Source organism: Eubalaena glacialis, chromosome 9, assembly GCF_028564815.1.
Source record: "Eubalaena glacialis isolate mEubGla1 chromosome 9, mEubGla1.1.hap2.+ XY, whole genome shotgun sequence".
In the NCBI taxonomy this organism is placed as follows: Eukaryota; Metazoa; Chordata; class Mammalia; order Artiodactyla; family Balaenidae; genus Eubalaena; species Eubalaena glacialis.
In genome coordinates, this window is record NC_083724.1 from 20224933 (window position 1) to 20248063 (window position 23131).

The 23131-nt window shown below is 43.9% G+C and overlaps 1 protein-coding gene across 2 annotated transcripts; it reads left to right on the top strand.

The window, feature by feature from the left end:
* The first annotated feature begins 898 nt into the window (after positions 1-898).
* On the top strand, positions 899-22498 carry TNFSF15 (TNF superfamily member 15). Of its 2 annotated transcripts, XM_061200040.1 has the most exons (5): positions 899-1203; positions 15601-15643; positions 16597-16644; positions 20440-20687; positions 21976-22498. In XM_061200040.1, the coding sequence occupies exons 1-5, from the start codon at positions 922-924 to the stop codon at positions 22024-22026; spliced, it is 672 nt and encodes a 223-aa protein (XP_061056023.1). In that variant the 5' UTR covers positions 899-921; the 3' UTR covers positions 22027-22498. The 2 variants fall into 2 exon arrangements, with proteins under 2 accessions (XP_061056023.1, XP_061056022.1); XM_061200039.1 differs by having other exon boundaries at positions 900-1203; positions 20440-22498.
* Positions 22499-23131: the final 633 nt, after the last annotated feature.

The window sequence follows — 23131 nt, forward strand, 5'->3', positions numbered from 1 at the left end:
TTCTACGTCAAAAGATTATCTCAGGGTGGAATAATTTCATGGATACATTTAACTCACTCAGAAGAGTGACTGGCCCAAAGCCAGCGTTTAATCAGTCTTAGCCTTTGTTACATGTTGTGGTCCTCGTACACACCCAACTGTAGGCTCAGTCAACTTTGGACTCATCAGAGAGTAGAAGTCAATGTCCTCCCCTTATAGACAGTCACCTCTATGACCTCATACTTTTTCCTCAGGCAATTGGTCAACACAGGCTAGAAATACGCTTTCCTTTCACAGGCAACCGTGTAGTAGAGGCAAGAACCTTAAACCATGATTTGGAAAAACTAGATCCTCTTCCTGGCTCCTCTGTCTTAATCCCTGGCTGACCTAGGGCAAGTGCCTTCTCCTTCCAGAACGTCAGTAGTCCCATCTGTGCAATGGGAACGATCTCCTAGGAGACTCAAAAAGACAGAGGGCTTGGCAGCACCTTGCAAAGTGGTGATGCAAACGTGGTTTCCATCTCCCAGTCTGCAAGCCACACCACCCAGACTCACTTTCACTTCCAGAAGAAGCACACTCCCCAGACTGGCACACTGGCAGGCCTCCAGCTCAGGGAGCAGGTATATTTTCATTGGCCCCTCCCACTGACTTGATGAATTCATTTTCTCCTCCTCCAGGGACTTTCCTAACTTCCTTCTGTAAATGAAGGAAGGCGCACATGAGCACACTGTATATATAAATATGCTTGGGAAAGCTTTCCTCTTCTTCTCTCCTTCTCTTTTTTTGTTTTTTCTTAAACCAAACTTGGTTTCTGTTGTAGGCGGTGCATTCCCTAGCAGGGTAGGGCGGGGCACAGTGCGTTGTGGAACGTGGAGGGGGGAGGGCAGGGGGAGGAGTAGGCAGTGATTAATTCACCCACTGTGAGAGCTGGGCTTCTATTTAATGGGGGGGTCTCTCTGCCCTGAAGGAGTCAGAGGCAACTCTAGGACCATCAGGAGCATGGCAGAGGATCTAGGGCCGGGCTGTGGGGAAACAGCCAGCATCGAAATGCTGCCCGAGGACGGCGGCTGCAGGCCCAAGGCCAGAGCTGGGCTAGCATCCAGGAGCAGCGGTGCACGCTGGGCTCTGACCTGCTGCCTGGTGTTGCTCCCAATCCTGGCAGGACTCACCACCTACCTGCTCGTTGGCCAGCTCCGGGCCCAAGGAGAGGCCTGTGTGTTCCAGGTAAGCAAGACTCCGCAGTGACCTGGGGGTCAGCAGACCCCCTGGGGCCACCTGGCCGCTATCGCAGCTCTGGACAGAGCTTCTTGGTCCATCATGGTCCCTGCTTCCATATGCAAAGGAAAGGTAGAATGTGGAAGGTGGAGAACTCCAATTTGGTTTTTATTCTCAGTATTTCTGGGGGATGAATTGTGCCTTTTTAGGTTTATATGGAAACAACCACAAGCCACTTATTTTAGATTATTATAATCATAATTATAATCATTTGGGAACATTCATTTTCTTTAAGAAAAATGAAAAACTCAAAAAAAAAAACTAAATTACAAAACTAATACATAGTCATTGAAAAAAGGTAGAAAACACAGATAAGGAAAAGAAGATAATTATCATTACCCATAACTGCATAGAGTGACCCCTACTAACATTTGGGGATATATAATTCCATATTTTTTAATAAGATGGGATTATTTTGAGTCTCCTATTATGATTTTGTTTATTGTTAGTAAATTCACAGCAGCATGATGATATAGATGGTTGTATTGTATTCCTATGTATGTACGTGCTATAATTTAATCAACTCCCCTCTCTTGGGTTTAGAAATATTCTTTTTCGAAGCTCAAGAAAGAATCTCCTACCTGATTATTTATCTCTCTGGTCTTGGTAGGGGTGGGGTGTCAGGGAGCTTAGTCAAAAAAGAATACAGGGTCTAGGGAAAACAATGGTGCAATGGTGGGCAGGTGCTGACAGGTGACGGGGAAAACATAGTTCTAGACTAGGAACTTCAAAAACCTTAAAACCTGAAGAATGTGTCATTCAAGGGATACCCTTTAAAAAAAAAAAAAAAAAAAACTCTCCTACATAATCTCTGGTAGCCAATTTAACCTCGGTCCAAAGTATTAAATTCCAGAGGGGAAAACAGGTTTTTCAGTTGGTTTAATTGGAAACCTGTTTTCTAAGCACTGCTGGCAACTTCAAAGCAGAGACCATGAGCAAGCCATGGTTAATGTGTAACTTTCACCACCCATGAGGGTCAGCAAACAGACTGAGATTCAGACAGCAACATCCATGGCCACATGCCATCATTCAGGAAATGTAGAAATATGCAGACAACCGGAAATGCTGTTCATGTTACAGGAGAATGGGAGGGCCTGGGGGTTCAGGCTGTGACCCCTAGACTGCCATGGGGCTGTTTCCAACAAAGTCAAGCTGCAGCGTGTCATCAGCATTCTGGACTCAGTCCCTCTTTAGCCAGAAAGAGATGGCTGTTCTTGAATGAGGCATTAAGTGGCTTCCGGTAACCTGAGCTCTCCTGCGTTCTGATGAAAAACACTCCCTCTGCCCCAAACGATGTCTGAGATTGCCCATGTTGTGTTGATCTAGAAGTCCATCAGGTGGGATGCCACGGCACAGTGGAGGCCAGTGAGGTGCTTAGGAAGAGAGTGTGAAGCACAAGCTGGCGCTGCACAAGAAGCCCCTCGAGGGAAGGAGCTGCATGCCTGCCCTGTTGCGGGCACTCAAGAGATGCAAAGGCCAATACCCCATTCTGTCCTGGGGACCTCTGGAGCTGTGGTTTGGCCAGGCTGTATAACTTAGAAGAAAAAGAAAGGGAAATGGGGCTAAGGCTGGGGCACATGCAGCAATCGGAGTACTGAAAAGAAACACCTGGCCCGTTCAAAGAAGAGATTTAAGTAAGAATGCTTAAAGAGTTCAAAGAAAGTTCAATTTACTGAGTTGCAGACAGATTAATGAGAACCGCAGGGCCGGAAGCATCCTGGGGTTACCAACAGTATGAAACTGGTCACCACCCCTTGGCCTGAAGAGGCAAATAGAGGGAAAAGTTTTAGAAGAACCCAAGCAGACCTAAAACGTAGGAGAGGGCCTGCCTGGAGGAGGTGAGGGCTGAGTTGAGGAAGGCCATCTGCCAAAGCAGCAGGGAGGGAACAGAAAGCAGGGAGGGAACACTCTGACCAGTCTGCCCCCAGCCTCTCATCCCCTTGGCCAGACTCAACTGGAAGCTGGGCTCAAAAGAGCCAAGGAGCAAGTGTGCCAGGAGGTCAGTGAGGGCTCAGGGCATAGAGTGGATCCGGAGGGGCTAACAGACAATAACCAGCTCAAAAGAGATGCAAGAAGATGGAATTCAAGTGGGAAAACCAGGTCACCGGGACAGCTTGGGGACATAACAATGAAATGTCAGGACTCTGAGTCACCTGAGTTTGACCTCCAGCTGTGTAAATAAGCATATGGCTTCTTTTTTTTTTTTTGGAGTCTGTTTCTCTTTCTACCAAAAAAAGATACTAACATCAGTACTCTGACAGCACTAATAATGTATGTGCAGGAGCAGTTTATATGCTGGGAATGTGGGGAGAGCTACAAGTACATGGTAACAGGACTCGACAGCACCATTTGTCACGCAGAGTTCATCCAAACTTCTCCTTGTAATTGAAGTGACCATCTGTGTTAGGTAATTGGCTTTCTCCAGAGGAAAAACCAACTTCTAATTTCTCTATGATAGTTTTGCAACTTGGAGCAAGGTGCCCACCTAAATTAGGCACCTGTCTTCCTACAGAAACTGGGAGATGGGGGCATTACCTCTCCTGATGTTCACATTTCAGAGAGATGCTCCCAGGTCATGGGGGCGGGGCGGGAAGAAAAGGCCTATCTGTTCTTCAAAAGGATTTATATACATTTCAAAGCAAGAAGAAAGTACTTAACAAGTTTTCTAACCTAAATGCTCTAGGAAAAAGGAAGAGAAAGAAATCTCGTCCCTTATTTTCAACAGGGGGAACTAAGCCTCTTATTTTTCATTTGCACTTGTCCTTATGATCTAGATCCCACAGTTAGTAAGACCTAGATCCAGAACTCAAACTCAGATCTGTCTCCCTCAAAGCCTGGAACATTCCACAAGCCCTGCAAATACAAAGCCCCATTGTGATCTGCCCAAGTGGACTCCCCCAGACTCACCTAGGGGCCAATAACCACCTTCACCGCCACCCACACCCGCTTCCCCTCTGTGTCCCAGCCTTGCTCCCTCCTCCTCTTCCCCTCCCGCACGCAGCCCCACAGTCCTCCTCTTCTGCCCACAGCCTTCAGGAGATCCATGGAATCTGAGATTGTTTATGGAATGAGTTTTCCATTCCCACAGTGGCCAGGCAAAAGGCAATTCAATTCTAACACAAGAAGAATTGAGCGAGGAGGGTCTCACAGACCTTCAGATACATTCACAGTCCTGAAGAGAAGGCTCAGCAGCAGCAGAGGATAAGCTGATGATAATATGACAGTAGGGGCTTCCCTGGTGGCGCAGTGGTTGAGAATCTGCCTGCCAATGCAGGGGACACGGGTTCGAGCCCTGGCCTGGGAAGATCCCACATGCCGCGGAGCAAGTAGGCCCGTGAGCCACAACTACTGAGCCTGCGCGTCTGGAGCCTGTGCTCCGCAACAAGGGAGGCCGCGATAGTGAGAGGCCCGCGCACCGCGATGAAGAGTGGCCCCCGCTTGCCGCAACTAGAGAAAAGCCCTTGTGCAGAAACGAAGACCCAACACAGCCAAAAATAAATAAATTAATTAATTAATTAATTGATTAAAAAAAAAAATGACAGTAATAACGACATGATATTAGCTCCCACCTCAGACTTGCAGAGAGCTCTCACAAACATGATCCCGCTGGATATTCACACCAACCCAGAGGTGCAGTAAGAGGGTGAGCAGTGGCACGTGGCAGACGAGGAACCTGGAGAGAGAGCGTCTTCGTGAGCCCCCAAGGTCACAGCCGGGGAGGGATGGAGCCAAGTCTCAGAGTTGGCAAATCCAACTTCTCTTGGTTTCCCTGTTGCCTCCCTTCCACCTCCTCCCCAACCACAGTCAAGTTCTTGATCAACGAAAGTACTTTCCCTCTGCCCTTTTTGTGGATGAATGAGGGGATCACCCTCATGTGTTGGGGAGGATAGGGAACAGGAGTACTCTGTAAAACAAGAAATTCTGTAAAGATGGGCCTGGTCTTGATTCTCCACATAGGAGCCAGGATTATTCTTTGGAAGCTTTCGCTGCATTGTGTCACCTCTGTGGCTTCACCTTCTACCCCTTTCCCTTCTCTCCTGCCTCTGGCCTCTCAGCCGCCCCGGCTGCCCTCAGTTCCCTCCGGACTCCCGTGCTCTCCTGCTCCCAGTCCTCGCCTGGGCTGTTCCTTCTGCCAGGGCTGCCCTAAGGGACTTCCTCATTCCATCCTTGTAGCAACCAGAGGAGGCCAGCATCCCTGAGAATCGTTTCTAATCTAATTTAGAAGGGAGTTGAGGCTTGAGAAGAAGAGGCTCAAAAGGACTTGAAAGGAAGAGAGTGAGCAAAGTACAGAAGCTCCCCGAGTTTCAGTTTTCCCACAATACCCACCCTACTGAAGTGCAGTGAGGATTCTAAGGAATCTCTATAAAGCCCCTCACAAGTGCTTGCAATATGGGCACTAGTTGGGTATTTGTCCCTTTCTTTCCCCTAAGTGGAAAAGCTCTTCACAGATTTATAGAAATTAAGAGATGGAAGTGCCCTTAGTCCCAGGGTCAGCAACTATGACTCACGGGCCAAATCTCACTCACTGCCTGTTTTATAAATAAAGTTTTATTGAAACACAGCCACACCCATTTGCTTACGTACTGCCTTGGCTGTTTTCAGACTAAACAGCGGAGTTAAGTATTTTCGACAGAGGCCATATGACTTACAAAGTTAATATTTACTATGTGGCCCTTTACAGGAAAAGTTTGCTCACCCTTGATCTAGTCTAATCTCCTCGTTTTACAGTTGAAGAAACCAAGGATCAGAGAAGGGAAGGAAAAGTTCAGGGTCACAGAGCAGGTTGGGGGCAGACCTAGAACTAGATACTATTTCTATGTTGCCTGGCCTCGTTCTACCAGAAAACAGGACCAAGTCCTTTCTTGCTGGGTCCCTAGACCAGACTGTGGAAAAGCAACAGCAACTCGCGAGTAATGTTCCGGGTTTTTATTAGCAGCAACAAAAACGGTTACCAGGACTGTTAAAAAATATTTTAAAGTGGACTCTTCCTTCAGGGGTTGTGTAAGGAAAGATTCAACATGACAAACTTATTATCCAGTAAGTTGCAGGGCAGAAATCCAAATTAGATTTGAGAAGGTTGGGTTAACTGCCTTTAGGTGAAGTGACCATAAATATAGCATCAATTAAATATATCATGGTCCTTTCATGCAATGGAAAATTAAAATGAAGCATCTCTATGTGTAAGGATGGGGAATTTCTTGAAGATGTATATTAAGTGAAAAAATCAAAGTGCATAACAGCATATAGAATGTGAAACACTTCACTTTCTGAAAAAATAATGCACATTAATATATATGAATGTATTTATAAATGCATAGACTATCTCAGGAAGATGAACAAAGAGTCTGGTAACTCTGTTAGCGTCCAGGTGGGGAAACTGGGTGGCTGGGTAACAAGGGAAATGGGGACACATTTTTGAACCTATATCCTTTTGTACAAAATGTATATGTTACCTATACAAAAAAATACATATATATATTATATTAAAAGAATACATATATATATATAAAATAGAGAGAGAGAGACAGAGTAAAATGTTTTAGGATCTTTAGACTCCTGGAGAATGCTAGATAGATTTGCATTGTGGAAAAACCATGGGTCAAAAGTTCAAACCCAGTTTGATTTCTGGCTTAGCCACTTCTTAGCCATGTTACCTAACCTTCCTGGCCTCAGCTTAATAGAGATAATTAGAAATAAAACCCCTTAAAGTATCTGGCAGGGGGTAGAGGATTAGCAATTGTAACAATTATGTCCTCGGAACTTCCCTACTTATGGAAATTATTAGCAATTGTAACAAATATGTCCTCGGAACTTCCCTGCTCATGGAAATTATGTCAAAGAGAACAAATTCTGCACCTGCCCTGGAATCTGCCATCACCAGTCCAGAGAGCAGGTTCTGGCACTGGAGGGCTTTTCTTGGTCTCTGGTATTTGTGAGCTATCTTCGTGCCTCCTTCTCCACCCTGGTCTTGTACCCTCAACCCACGCTCCAATCCATCCTTTACCGGCTGCACTTGACCATGGCCTGGGCCTTCTTTTGGTCCTTAGTGGCATCCATTGCCTTCAGGACAGGTCCACTGCCCCCGCTCTGGCCCACAGGCCCCCAGAGGCCAGGCCTTTGTCTTCCCCGAGCACTACTCCAGAACACAAGAGTCTATGTTCCAGGCATAACTGAATGCACCACACTGGCTCAGCCCAAGCCCAGCACAGAATAGGCACTCAGCACTGTGCAATGAAGAGTCAGGGATGCCAAGGGAGGCACTGCTTCCCAGGGCTGCACCACTGTCAGTCTCTGTCCTTCCCTCCAAGTCCTACTTCTAGAATCATCTGCACACATTTTCCTCACCTCTCTTTGGTCCCCTCCAATCTCATTTTCAACCCTTCCCAAAAATCCATGCAAGGCTCCTAGTCCTTGTTCCCTGCACTTCCTTTCTCCTACACATTCCCCTGAGACCCCCTGGTTTCCATCCAGACCAGCAGGACCCCATAGTGATGCCAGCTCAGGCTTCCGAGGTATACAGGTTAGAAGGAAAGCCATGGCCCCACCACATCACAATTGTGACCTTATAATAATTTATTATATATCAGACTCCATTCTAAGTTTTTTCATATTTAGCGTTTTGAGAAGAGTACATGAGATCATGCTATAAAGTTCTTAATGTGAGGTCTGGCATATAACTCATGTACTACATGTTTACCGTTGGTACTTCATGCATCATCTCAGTTAATCCTTGAAACTGCACAATGAAGAAAGTACTACTATTATCTCCACTTTAAAGAAGATGAATGTGAGGCTTAGAAAATCGAAACCGCATGTCCAAAGTCACACAGAGTGTGACACTGGGATTCAAACCCACGTGTATGTTCCTCCTAACCACTACGCTAGTGTGCCTCTGAGTATAAACCCAGCAAATTATTCACTTTCTGGCGGTGGTCAGGGGGATTTAAAAATGATACCCTAGAAAATGCCTTTCACATAGTAAGTGCTCATAAATGCTAGTTCCCTTCCTCCCCTGGGGACACCTAGCTATCCCTGGCATACAGAGGGCACTCACTAAGCATTCCCCGGTTGGAGAGAAGGATGGAGAGATGCACAAGGTACCTGACCTCCCTAAGTCTTATACTCCCTGTCTATAAAATGCGGAGTGTAACACACTTTCTTCATGGCATTTTGCTGAGAATTCTGCAAGGAGATGTCTGGAAATCTATTGCCATAAGGTAGATGCTCCACAGACATTACTTCTCTACTGACTCCACATCTGAGCCTTTTATTTCACTCAAGCTGTTCCCTCTGTTGGATGAGGACAGTAAGGATAAGCCCCTTTCAATGTCTAGAGGAAACAGATAGTTGAGAGAAAAGCACTTTGTAAATTGCAAAACACTGAGCACTCAGTGGCTGCCTCTGCTGTAGCCTCAGGGAGCCCTGGCACAGCTGGAGGAGAAGCCCAGCTCACTCCCAAGGTCAGGCCAGGGGCAAAGGGCAGAGAATCCAGAGAAGGTGAGGGTGTGCTGTCGAAATGAAAGGAAGGGAGGGCAAGCGAGCAGGGAGTGTGAATCCCACATCTCCGCTGCAGCTCCTGGCTGGTGATTCCACGATCCATTCATTCCCCCTTTAAAATCAACACACACATCGCTCAACCCCAGCCTCCTCATCTAACAGACCACAGGCAGCCCAGCAGCCGCAGCACCGTGGCTGTAAGAGGTCATCTCCCAGCCTGGTGTCCTTAATGAGGCCCAGGAGCTGACAGCAGCAACAAGCGTGGAGTTTGAACGGGTGGAGGGGTATCTATCCCATTCCCTAAACTCCTGTAGACTCTGAAACGGCAGGAGTCCAGAAGCAAACTGTGGACTGAGGAAGGCTCTCCTGTTGGGAGAAGGGGGAAGCTGTCCAGAGCTCCGAAATGATCTCTGTGCCGCTGGTCATAAAGAGACACACAGGTGGCTTCTGTTTACCACTGCAGTGGTGGGACCAAGGGGAAGGTACATGGAACCAAAAACACATACCACAAGGATTGATTGAGCACAAACAATGAAGGAAAATGAATTGGCTATCCACTCTATGTGTCTGGTCTTTCTTAGCCATCACAATAGTCCTGGGAGGAAAGAATCGTTGTTTACTTTTATTGATGAGGAAACTTGAGTCTTACTGAGGTTAAGTGACAACTAGGAAATAATAGGGCTGGGATTTCCACATTTGCTGGGCTGCGAACACCACATTCTTTGCTCTGTACCACTCTAAGTGTTGCATGTAAAGCCCCGTCCAGTTAAAGACCTAAACGTAAGGCCAGACACTATAAAACTCTTTGATGAAAACATAGGCAAAACACTCTATGACATAAATCACAGCAAGTTCCTTTTTGACCCACCTCCTAGAGTAACGGAAATAAAAAGAAAAATAAACAAATGTGACCTAATGAAACAAAAGCTTTTGCTCAGCAAAGGAAACAATAAACAAGACGAAAAGACAACCCTCAGAATGGGAGAAAATATCTGCAAATGAAGCAACTGACAAAGGATTAATCCCCAAAATATACAAACAGCTCATGCAGCTCAATATCAAAAAACAAACAACCCAATCCAAAATGGGCAGAAGGCCTAAATAGACATTTCTCCAAAGAAGATATACAGATTGCCAACAAACACATGAAAGGATGTTCAACATCACTAATCATTAGAGAAATGCAAATCAAAACCACAATGAGGTATCACCTCACACTGGTCAGAATGACCATCATCAAAAAATCTAGAAACAATAAATGCTGGAGAGGGTGTGGAGAAAAGGGAACCCTCCTGCACTGTTGGTGGGAATGTAAATTGATACAGCCACTATGGAGAACAGTATGGAGGTTCCTTAAAAAACTAAAAATAGAACTGCCATATGACCCAGCAATCCCACTACTGGGCATATACCCTGAGAAAACCATAATTCAAAAAGATACATGTACCACAATGTTCACTGCAGCACTATTTACAATAGCCAAGACATGAAAGCAACCTAAATGTCCATTGACAGATGAATGGATAAAGAAGATGTGGCACATATATACAATGGAATATTACTCAGCCATAAAAAGGAATGAAATTGGGTTATTTGTAGTGAGGTGGATGGACCTAGAGTCTGTCATACACAGTGAAGTCAGAAAGAAAAACAAATACCGTATGCTAACGCATATATGTGGAATCTATAAAAACGGTACTGATGAACCTAGTGGCAGGGCAGGAATAAAGACAGATGTAGAGAATGGACTTGAGGACATGGGGGCGAAGGGGAAGCTGGGATGAAGTGAGAGAGTAGCATTGACATAAATACACTACCAAATGTAAAATGGATGGCTAGTGGAAGCTGCTGCATAGCACAGGGAGATAACTAGATACTTTGTGATGACCTAGAGGGGTGGAATAGGGAGGGTGGGAGGGAGGCTCAAGAGGGAGGGGATATGGGGATATATGTATACATATAGCTGATTCACTTTGTTGTACAGCAGAAACTAACACAACATTGTAAAGCAATTGTACTCCAATAAAGATGTGGGGAAAAAAAAAAACACACCGTCCAGTGCACCTTAGAGGAGGATGAAATGAAACCTTGGAATCAAACAGGTCCAGGTTGGATTTATCCTTGTGCAAGTACGAACAGGAAATTGTAAGAGGAAAAGGCAAAGGCAAATGTCTGTGTATTTCTCCTAGAAGTGCTGGGAGGATGTTATGGATCATAAAACATTTATGCCTTTGCAATTGTGGCATTTATGATGGCAAGAAATAGATATCTCTTCCTGTTTATGAATATACTAGAGAGTGAGTACAGAATATGGGAGAAAGGCTAAATGGGTCATTAGTTAAGATACGCTCAGGGGATTTTTCTGGGGAAATGCCAATAAGAGAATCTCAAAGACCACATCGCTTCAGGCTCATCCATTATGTAGTCAGCTAATGTTTATGGGGCTCCTGATATGTGCCAGTCTGTACTTGGTCTAAAGGTTTAGCTCCCAGGCCTTTCATGTACTCTTTGCCTTTGGCTTACAAAGACTATAATCAGGTGATAAGCTCTTCTGAGAGCAGCTGGGGGACTTACTAGACGAGGAGCACACATTAACACCAGTAGGACCTGGCACGGGGAAACCCTCAGCTAGACAGTAGTCTCCTCCTTCCCTCCATCCTTCTTTCTTCCCTGTTGGAAGTATTAGAGAATTCCCAAAATGCTTAAAGTAATAGGTCATGGTTAGTTTGAGTTGGGGTTTACCAATCTATATGCAGCACCCCCCCCAAAAAAAAAGCAAGAAGAATAAAGGAAATAAAATCAAGTGAGAGTGAAAATTCCCTGACCTATAAGAACTAAGGGGTGAAAAGCACCAGCTTACTTTGCCCGGGCTAATAAGTACCAGGGCGGCAGGCAACCCACTCTCCCACTAATATGTATGCCCATCGGCAGACACATTTGCCTTGTCTGGCTCTGAACCTGGCCAGCTGTCACAACTCTCAACAAACCTTTCTAGAGCCATGGCTATGCTCCAAGCAGAGCCTGATGAAAAACTTTGGAGGCCCCAGTACTAAAAGATTATGGCTACCCACCTCTACATAATCAAGTTTTTAAATTTAAACAAAAAGTCAAAACTTTGCATGTATTCTAAAATTAAAGGGTCTCTTTCCTACTTTTTTTAATTGTAAAACTCTGGCTAAAGTCACTGAAGCGGAATCTTACTCCATCTTCTGCTCTGTTTTCTGCCTGTCTTACTGGTGCCTGAGCATCAGCGTATTTTGCCAATTGGATAATCCAGTGGGAGTGCCAGGCACTGTCTGAGGTGCTACAAATATAGTGGTGAGCAAGACAGGCAGAATTCTACAGGCAGCTGGAATTCTGCTAGAGAGAGAAAATCAATAGCATACAAATAAGTCATATCACTTGAGGGAGTAATAAATGCTCCAAAGGGGAAATAACATTGGACCCTGGTTCTCAGCCAGTGATTTGAGAAGGTATTTAAGGGGAAATAAATCACATCCTTCAGGGGTTTTCTTGGACTCCATGTCTATTCAGATTTGGAAGCTAATGTTGCAGTGACCAGCATCTCTCGGGAGCCATCATCTCCTTGGTATCCCAGAATAATCAGAAGTGATGGAGACGAGTCAGAGTTGGAAGACAGTAAGCCATTTATTGACTTTTTTTTATAAGCAACCATCTTGAGAGCAGGCATTGAGGCAGCTCACATGCATAAACCTTTCCTCAAAGACCTACTAGTTCATCCTCTCAAATCTCCTCTTCATTCATTCCTGCTTCTTATCACAATAATCTTCCTCCCATGATAAACAGAGTGATTATTAAGAGAAACAGCAATGGAAGGCTTTAGATATTGTTCTTGGAAAGAGAGTCCCAGCTGATGTTCTTCTTGGAGACTCTTGGAATGTTGTGTTCTTCAAACCTGCCAACAGGCACTATCGTAGCCTCCAGATGTTCAGTAGTATTCTGGTGGGCCACTTAAAACCCACACACATTCCATCCATATATGAAAATAAAATGTGTGTCCAAGTTACAGAAATCCAGCAGAGCAAATAGGGAAATGTGTTCACTCCCAAATTCTTGCTAATGACAATGGGACTCTGAGCCAAAAGAAATGCTCCAGACTCTTAGCTGAGGGTCTGCTTAGACAAAAAGAAGTAGGATGGTCAAGAAGGTTTCTCAGCAGAGAACTAAATGAAGTAGAAGGTGGCCAACCAGGGCAGCCATTTCCTACACAAGGGGATGCCACCAGGCTCTCCCAAATTCTTTTTGAGAGTTCACCTTCAGTTTTCTGCCTTGCCAAAGGATCGAGTCCTTTGTCAGCTCTGTCAATAGCAAGTAAGGAAACAGCCTACAGAATAAGGCCATTTCTAGGCTGCTTCTCCACCTCCCAAGCTCATCAAAGTGATTGATGCTGGATAAGTAGTCACGTCGATTGGGTTTAGGTTTTCAAAGACTATGGTACTCATGACCCTATGCTAAAAGCATATAATATATTCACTTGGCAGCAGAAATGCTTGAAGTTTCCCAACTGCTCCTGTGCTCTGTTGGGCCTCCTTACTCTTGCACAAGCTTTTGGCCTTGTCTGGAATGGTCATTATCTTTATTACCTGGTTAATACCTGTGAGTATTATATACCTGTGAGTATATATAAGACGCAGTTCAGGCCTAATTCCCCCTGATTCTCCCACTTCTGGGCCAGGTTCCTGTTTTCTGGTCTCTGTGTTTCCCCCACTGTCACAGTGCATGGAACCACTAGTACTTATCCATCCACCTCAGCAGATGAGGGGCTTGCCTAGAAGTTATAAGGAGCAATGGCTGAGGGCTTGGGATTCTGGAGTCAGTTGACCTGGGTTAAAATCCTGCTCCTCCACTTTCCAGGTATAAGACACTGGGCAAGTTTCTTAATGTCCTAAGCCTAATTTTCAGTATGAGGATATAAATAGCATCCACCGTAGAGAGTCATTGCCAGGCTGAAGGAGATAATGCATGTGAAGGGCTTAGCACAGCCCAGTGCCACTACTCAGTGAATAAACGGTAGCTACATTTACTGCCTTTTTCATGTCCCTTGAATCATTCACTGTGGTTGCCTCTTATGGCTGGAGTACAGAGAACTTGGAAAAGGATAAATAGTAGGTAACAAGACTGGGATGGCAGTTGGGACTCTGAATGCCAACATAAGTATTTGGGACTGTGTTAAAGGTTATGGGGAGCCATTGAAGGTTTATGAACAGAGACGTGTCTCAAAGTGATGCTTTAGAAAAAGCCCTCTGAAGGCAGGCTAAGAGATGGGTTCAAGAAAAGGAGGAACCAGGTGGAGGAAGCTCTGTTAGGAGCCTATGGGAAGAATCCAGGAGAGCAGCGTGCTGAGGCCTGGAGTAGAGGCATGAATGAGAAAAACTCCAAAATAGAAATGACAGCTTGGGTTTGTGGAAGAAGAAAGAAAGAAATTGCAGGCTTGGTAACTGAGGAGAGGCAGTAGTGTTGCCATCAACAGAATTAGGAAGTGGAAAAAAGAGCACTGGAAAGGGGAGAAAGTCAGTTAGTCATTCAAAGACAAGATCTCTGCCTTCAAGAGGGCTTCCAATAGAGGTTAGGTAACATGTCTTGGAGTAAAAAGAGCCTGGTGGTCTGGGCTCTAATAAGATCACTGTTATCACAGGACTGCTCGCAGACCTGGACTCACCAATGACACAGCTGCGTCCACACAACCACACATGCATGTAGAGAATCCACGCACACAACACCAGACCATAGATACATGTAGACACACAGGTGCAAAAACACATTGACTCATACCCTCTTCCACTGATGAAGCTGTCTTCTCTCATACTCACATGGACATACAATTTCTCATTCACAAGTACACACACACACACTCACACAAACACACATGAATTTTAAGACGTAAAACTGACAAGCGTTCATGGTGACATGAGGATCAGTGGTCTTGGGGACTGTGTAGTTATGAGGATCAAATCGGAAGACTCTGGGTTGAGTCAAAATTGTATCAGAGAAGAGAACATTGGAAAATGTAAGAGAGTGATGTCATTCCTAAACTAAGAGCTTAGTTTTGCTCCTGAGTTTATATGCAGGTCTTGTGAATGGTGGTTCTTCATTTTCCACGCATTCTTTGCATTGACTGATACATTTTCTTCATCTCAAATCTGGGAGTTATCTATCGCTGGGGTTGTTATTATTCCCATTTTTCAAATGAAGACACCAAAACTCAGAGCGGAAGTGTCTTGCTCAAGATCATATTGTTAATAAATGGTGGAACCAGGATTCAAATTCAGGTCCGTCTACCCCCAAAGCAGTTCCTCTTTAACTACCATGTGGTATCTGAAATGGCTCACAAACTAGGGTTGCAAGAATAAAAAAGTCTTCATATATTGCATGGAAACAAGGCAGAATTTTGGAGGTTGATGAGAAAGAGAGCATAGTCATTATTTATTTTTTGGTATCACTTTTTGCAGTAGTTCCAATTTTTAAATTGTGCTGAAGAAAAGAAAATAAAGCAAGTGAGGCTATTTGTTCAAATAATAGAAGCAATGATAAGATGACAGAGTGCCCTAGAATGGAACAGGAAAAGCTCTCAGGACAAAACTTTAAAGTTGAGCTTCAGAGACAAGCACAGGAGAGAGAAAGGTCATTGGGGTGCTGGAAGATGAAAGAAGAGAGCTTGGGTGCAAGATTCCCATCAACCCAATATTCTCATTCCCATTTCCCTTATCTCTGAGTACCGAGGCTGGGTAGCAGCAGCATCTTAAACACGCCCATAACATGGGCAGCTGCATGGGTGTGGGGTCAAAAGGACCACAAGATAATATGAACCGTATCTTTCTTTCCCAATAGACTCCAAAAGGACAGGAGCTTGGACCTTCACATCAGCGATCTTGTAAGTGTGTTCATATTTTACGCCTTTTCTTGTGGGGAACAAGAACATTTCTCATAGTCTGATACGTGGGAAGTTAAGATGCAGACCCAGAGGAAAAGAGAGGCTCCTCCCCAGTCACTAAGAAGGCAAAATGGTGCCATGGCCAAGTGCATGGCCTGTGTAGGTGACAGCCTTTAGGCAAATAATTTCACCTTTCTCTGTCTCAGTTTACTCACCAATAAAAGTGGTTATAATAGTACTTACCTCCCAGGGTTAGTGTGGATTAAATTAGTTAATTCCTTTAAAGATATTAGAACAATACCTAGCACATCAAAAGTATGCAATAATTTTTCCTTTTATCATCAATAACATCATCTTTATCACTGTAGTTAGAACACACTTGTCCAGTATAATCATCTCTGAGAACCAAAAGGAAATGCTGAGGCCTTCTGGAGAACTGATAGGGAAACAGAGGTCCAGAGAGGGAAAGGGATTTGCCAAGGTCATATAGCTACAGAGTAGTCCCCACCTAGTTCTGTTAGGACATCCAGATGGCTCAGTGGATATGGTTAAAGGGACTATGAAGAAGGCAAAAGGCCAACCAGCTCCCACAGAACCAATAGAAGCAAAGGAGAGGCAAGGTGAGCTTTGCTGAACAACAGGCATGTGCCAGGAATCATTCTGAGCACCCATCATCCATGGTAGGAATTGATGTACCCATGTTAGATACGAGAAAACAGAGTCTCAGACAGGATGGATAACTTGTCCAGAGTCATGGGGCCAAGGTTCATTTGTGTTCAAGATTATTTCTCCTGAGGCTGCCTTGTCCCTGCCCCCCCAAAAAAAAGACCTGGACCAAACTGGAGGAGAGGAATGTTTCCCTCCAGCTGCAGGCACCACGCAGCTCACCAAAGGCTGTCTTCACTCCAGTCACCCTCTGACTCATAGAAAGCATTTTTCTCCTTTCCTTACAGACGCACCTCCTGGAGCCGGTGGGGATAAGCCAAGGGCACACCTGACAGGTAATTCTTCCGGGTGTGTTTTCCAGCAGACTATGGGCCCTGGGCCTGAGATTTCTTTCAGTGTTTGCCAAACTCATTCTTGTAGCTTTAAACTGGAAACCACACCCTTTGGTAACAGACCTCTCCTCTCAGTCAGGGTTTTCAGATGTCTTCCTCCCTCGAAGTGTCCAAAGCCCCATGTTTCTTGGGCATTTTCGTCCAGATTCTATCAGCTCTCTTCCTTATCTACTGTTTCTCTCTTTCATTCTCACACTCAGTCATTCAGAAATGGCTTTCCTCAGATTCAGAGATTCATGTAATTTTGAATTTAGTCAAAGATGAAAGCTCCCCTAAGCCAATTTATTGAGTCCATTCAAGAAGTTATTGGACACTTACATTCAGGTAGGTATTTCTAAAGAATTTTCATTGATGTAAAGAGATTAAGAGCAATCTCTTAACATCACCAGTTGGCCAGATTCCCAAGTCTAGTGTCAAAATTCCTGACAGCTCATATCTGGAGTCACATATACCTCTACGACTCCAGAGAAAAGAGCAAGACAGTGCAGAAATACGTGTTAAAAATCCATTGATACTACATATAAAATAGATAACTAATGAGAACCTACTGTATAGCTCAGGGAACTCTACTCAGTGCTCTGTGGTGACCTAAATGGGAAGGAATCCAACAAAGAGGGGATATATGTATACGTATAGCTGATTCACTTGGCTGTACAGTAGAAACTAACACAATATTGTAAAGCAACTATACTCCAATACAAATTTTAAAATAAATAAATAAACTTTGCTGATTTTTCAAAAAAAAATCCATTGAAAAACTAGAAAGTTAAAAAACAAGCATATTCTTCTGATCTGTAAGAAAATTTGCAACCCACAAGGGGATATCCTTGTGGCCCACAACATTTGTCTTAACGTTTGACCAAGATGGAACCGTGGTGAGTCCTGAGTGAGGATTAGGGCCAGGGAGATGCCAGTCACTATCACTTACCACTTGCCTATAAGAATGGGAGTTATTGAACAGGCTGGGCAGGAAAATCCTAGAAACTGAGTATGGAGATGCCAATCTTCTTCCTGTTGAATGGGGGGAGTGGAAATTGGGAAAGGAATCTAGGTTCTACTGAGCTTTTAATATGTACCAAGCACTGTGGTCGGCATTTTACATCCAGGATCTCTTTTAATCTGCATATCAGCCCAACAGGATGGGGAAACGGAGGCTCAGACAACTAAATTCACTTGTCCCAAGTCACAGGACTAGGAAGGTTGAGATTTGAGACTGACTCCACCTGTTTCCATTACAAATACTTCCTACCCAAACTCCTACTTGCTGCTGTGTTAGCCTAATTGCATACCAAGTTAATAGAACTTGCTTTGTCTAGAAAATACATGATTTTTGCTTTTAATCATCTGAGATGAAGTTTTTAAATCTATTGCATCACCCACAAAGAAGGAGTAGAGACTATAAGAGGTGACTAATAAAAATGCCCTTTACAGATTTTGCAAAGAAGCAACAGAGCTCTCCAGGGGTCACTTAGTGCAGGGGCCAGGGGAGCCACACACATTCTGAACATGTGTCATAATTGCAAAAGAAGCCATTGTCTAGTCAGCAATGGGAAAGACACTTTAGAAAATCCAGGAACCAGGTTTTTGGTCAATTACCAGGTGAGAAGTTTGCTGAACACTTATTTAAATATGACCTATCCCAGGGGCTTCCCTGGTGGCGCAGTGGTTGAGAATCTGCCTGCTAATGCAGGGGACACGGGTTCGAGCCCTGGTCTGGGAAGATCCCACATGCCGCGGAGCAACTAGGCCCGTGAGCCACAACTACTGAGCCAGCGCGTCTGGAGCCTGTGCTCCGCAACAAGAGAGGCCGCGACAGTGAGAGGCCCGCGCACCGCGATGAGGAGTGGCCCCCGCTTGCCACAACTAGAGAAAGCCCTTGCACAGAAACAAAGACCCAACACAGCCAAAAATAAATTAATTAATTAATTTAAAAAAAAAAAAATATGACCTATCCCAAAACTATGGCCAGCAGTGCATAATGGTAATTGCTATGGATTTCAAAAGCGGTTGTAGGAAATTAAAATGTGTTTTAATTTTTTCTGAAAAGTATTAGTTTTATTGCAGGTTATCTTATTTGAAATCAATGGTTTGAATCAATGGTGTGATTCTATTCATTTTTTTCTGCTATAGATATAACCTCATAAAAAGCATTCATTCATATGTTCTATATAACATATACTTGTAAATAATGCAAACATAAAAACATATAAAAATATATAAAATGAAACAGGCTTATTTTTTAATCTGTCAAAATGAAAGATGTTAGTTTATTTGAGGAAAGAAAATAAATATGTATTGAGTAACACTGTATCCAGCCATCATGATAAATATGTCCATGTCTCTTTCACTCATTTGATCTTCAGAACAAGACTATAAGGGAGCTTTGTCTCCAGTTCACAGACAAGAAAATGAGACTCAGAGAGAAGAACCTACATGATACAGAGTCGGGATTGGAACTGGGCCTACGTGGCCCGGAGCCCCAGTCCCTTTCACTCCACAACTCAATTATATTCTGTCTTACATTTTGGCCCTGTTGATGTGAGAGAAGCATTTGCAAAATCTTCTGGATCTCTGGTGTTCTGCATGCTAATTTTTTATTAATTACTGCCTGTGTTTCATGTGGCTTTGGACCATGCATTGGAAGGGAGTAACAAGGAACATGACTCTCTCTCTCTGCAATGCCCTCTTCCTGTAGCAGAGCATTTCTGAAACCAGAAGGCTAATAAAAGTAAATGTAGTTTAGAGGATATTCCTAATTCCACATTTAAAAAAAAAAAAAATTAACCATCTCTTAATCCTTTCCACAGGTATTATTATCTCCTTTTCCTTTCCTTTTTTTTTTTTTTTTCTTATTTGTTTGTTTTTTAAGGAAAGGTACGTCAAAAAACAAATTTTCGCTTAGTGAAGAAATACTTTAAGCAAAAGGATTATCACAAGGCGGGGAGGTAGGGGAGGGGAGGGACTACTGCAGTCAGGGGAACCTCTGACCATAAAGTCTGCAAGTGTCTCAACAGTTAGGCTAAAAGGGTTTTTCTTTTATAGAGAGGAGGACACAAAGCTGAAAAGAACCAGGTGTGGGGAAGTGGGATGAAAGGTTGGCTTGATAGGCTCAGAGAATGTTTTACCCTGAGGCCAGCCTATTTTCAGGAGGCTGGTTCAGGTTGAGGGTCAGGTTGAGGGTGGGCCGAAGTTCAGGGGCCTGGAGGAAGGAGAGAAACTTACCTAAAGTTTGGTTTAAAAACATTTTGTTCTGATGAATCAGTGAGGATAAAACAGTCCAGCTAATCATTTATGAAGCAAAGAATGGGAATTGGGAGGGTCTGGTGTCTGGCCTTGGCACAGGTAAACAAGGGAGGTCATCCATCAGTTTTATCTAAGTCACTGGGGAAGAGTAGTTCTTTGTTGTAAGCTGTTTTCCAAAACACAAAAGAGCACGGAGATTTTTTAACCTTAACTCCTTTCCAGGATCACAGGGCTCAGGAAAAATTCCAACTTTTCAAATAAGAAAACTCAGGCTCAGAGAGGCAAAGCGATTTGCTTGAGGTCACCTACCTAAGATGCTACTCTCTGAACAGATGTGTATGTCCATTCACATATCCTCTACTCATTCCTCCTCAAGGAACTTGATAGCTGTTGGTTTTATCCAATCTCTTTACTCTGAAACTGATATAAGACTCTTTTTAGCAAATTCCACAGGTTCTGACACAAGCAAATGAAACCTCCCTCTTGTCTTTGCAGTTGTGAGACAAACTCCCACGCAGTCTTTGAAAAATCAGTTCCCAGCTCTGCATTGGGAACATGAACTTGGCTTGGCCTTCACCAAGAACAGGATGAACTACACCAACAAATTCCTGGTGATTCCAGAGTCGGGAGACTACTTTGTTTACTCCCAGGTCACATTCCGAGGGACCACATCCGAGTGTGGTGAAATCAGCCAAGGGAGCCGACTAAACAAGCCAGACTCCATCATCGTGGTCATCACCAAGGTAACGGACAGCTACCCTGAGCCGACCCAGCTCCTAATGGGGACCAAGTCAGTGTGTGAAATAGGCAGCAACTGGTTCCAACCCATCTACCTAGGGGCCATGTTCTTCTTGAATGAAGGGGACAAGCTGATGGTGAACGTCAGTGACATCTCTTTGGTGGATTACACAAAAGAAGATAAAACCTTCTTCGGAGCCTTCTTGCTATAGCGGCAAGGCAGATGTCATTGTGTGAAGGTCCTCTGCCTCTTAGCTCCTAATTTTCCTCATTCATATGTAATTATAACTAGAAGGTTTTTTTGGAACATCCATAGAGACAGTGTTTAAGCCATGAAATTTAGGGGTCCAAAGTTCACACTTTATGTGCCTTACTGATGAGACTACTAATTGGAAAAAGGCATAAGAGAACAGACCTATTATCATGGTTGCCTGGAAGAGTGGTGAGTTTCTAAACATTAAAACACTGATCACCAAATGAATGGAACATTTCCACGCCTTCCTACTACACATTTGTCACTAGAGGGCCCAGATACTGTTCAATTTTATTATGAAGCATTTGCTTCAGTTCAGGAACCTTAAAAACAAAATCTAATGCCCTAGAAAACAGTGTAAACCCTGCAGAGGCAAAATCCTACGTCAGTTCCTCTAAACACATACTTTAATGCCTTACCTAAAAAAATGAAAAGAGAGCTGATATTTCTCATAAATGTTCTCAAAAAAAGAAATTGATTTTCACGCCATCTATGGCAAGTGAGAAAAACTACCTTTCTCTTTATTATGTACACATGCATCAAAACAAGCAAGTGTGAGTTCCACATGTATATGTGGAAATACATACAACAATAGCATCTATTCCGAACAGTGTTCTTGAGCGCCTTTTATGTGTGTGCTACCTTAACCCAAAAGACACTATGAAGAATGAGACAGACTCTACCCAAATGTATATGAATACCACTAGATGGCTTCTGGTCAAGTATCGCTCAACATATTCCAAGGACTAATTCTAAGTCCTAACAAATCAGACACTGTTACAGAAGATTTCTGAAGCTCTCCTGACTATGTAATATAACCAGCTGATTAGGTCACTCAAAAAACTTGAAGACAGAGTTCTAGCTAACAGACCAATTATATAACAAACTTGATTGATGCCAAGAGACAATGGACTTATTCCCTGGGGGGAAAATATCAGTCACCAAATCTGGAGATGTTAACCGAGATCTGCTTTGAGGTTTGATTCACAACTTTATATGCAGAGTGTTATATGGGTATTTTTCTCTTAAAATATTCAAAGGGATTTAAATGTGGAATTGGCCAATCAGCCCAGCCAAGGCATCTTTCCTGAAGAAGAGGCTGAACATTGAGAAGGTCCTTCCATTGCTTCAATGATTTCACATCCTCTAATCTGTATGAGTTTCCTGCACTCATATGTCAAGGGTTGGAGAGGCATTTCTGCTCTCTTAGCCTCTGTTGACTTGTCTGTAAAGGAGGAATCCACCAATCTGTTTCCCAGGATCAAATGAGCTCATGGGGATGAAACATGCTAACTTCGAGCATTCTGTGAAGTCTGAGAGCGTGTCAGTGTGACATGCGGAGTGATCTCCAGCACCTTGGCCTCTATAATAAAGGTTCCCTATTGTGAGAGACCTCACAGGTTGGTCCGAAAGCAAATTTGGCAATGACATCACTCTTACTCTTTTTACCAGGAGACTACAGCGGCAGAGACATGCATTATGGGGTTCCTGAACATGATGACTGGTGTAGCAGTACTTGATCAATATCTGTTGAGTTATAATTAAATAAAAATTAATTTCTGATTTCTTAGTTGGGAGGTTAAGGCTCTAAAGCCCTCAGCTTCTCAAAACAGTCAGCACAGGCCCAGCATGAGCACAGAGCAGGGTACGGTCACCTCCACCTTGTTCAGAAGTGACTTCACAAGGGAAGTGAAGCCTGCGTGACTCCTGAAAGGAGGTGGGCAGGCAGCGGATGGCCTCAGGGAAAGGGCATCTCAGACAGACTAATTACCCTTTACTTAAAGCAGAAAGGAAAGGTTTCTCAGTAACTACAAACCCAGCTTTGATGAGAGAATGTTTCCTCAACCGACTCCTAGAACAATATTTATTGTTAAGTCAGGAATGCTTTATCAATGACTCCAGTCTGGCTCCAAGATCAGAACTAACACCCTATTAAGGAAATAAAATGCTCTGCCTGCATCTGCATGAGCGCACCCAGCAACTTGGGATATGGGAGAGGATCTGCATGCATAGAAGGGTCCAGAGTGGCCTACTCACTTTCCCCTCCACTGAAAGGAACCCCTATACCAAGGGCCCTCAAACCTTCCCTCTGTTCCATAGGGAATCTGGTGAATTTGGAAGTTTATCCAACAAATAGGAATTTCCTACTATCCTAGAAGACTTGAGGCTTTGGAAAAATCCCTGCCACATATTTAT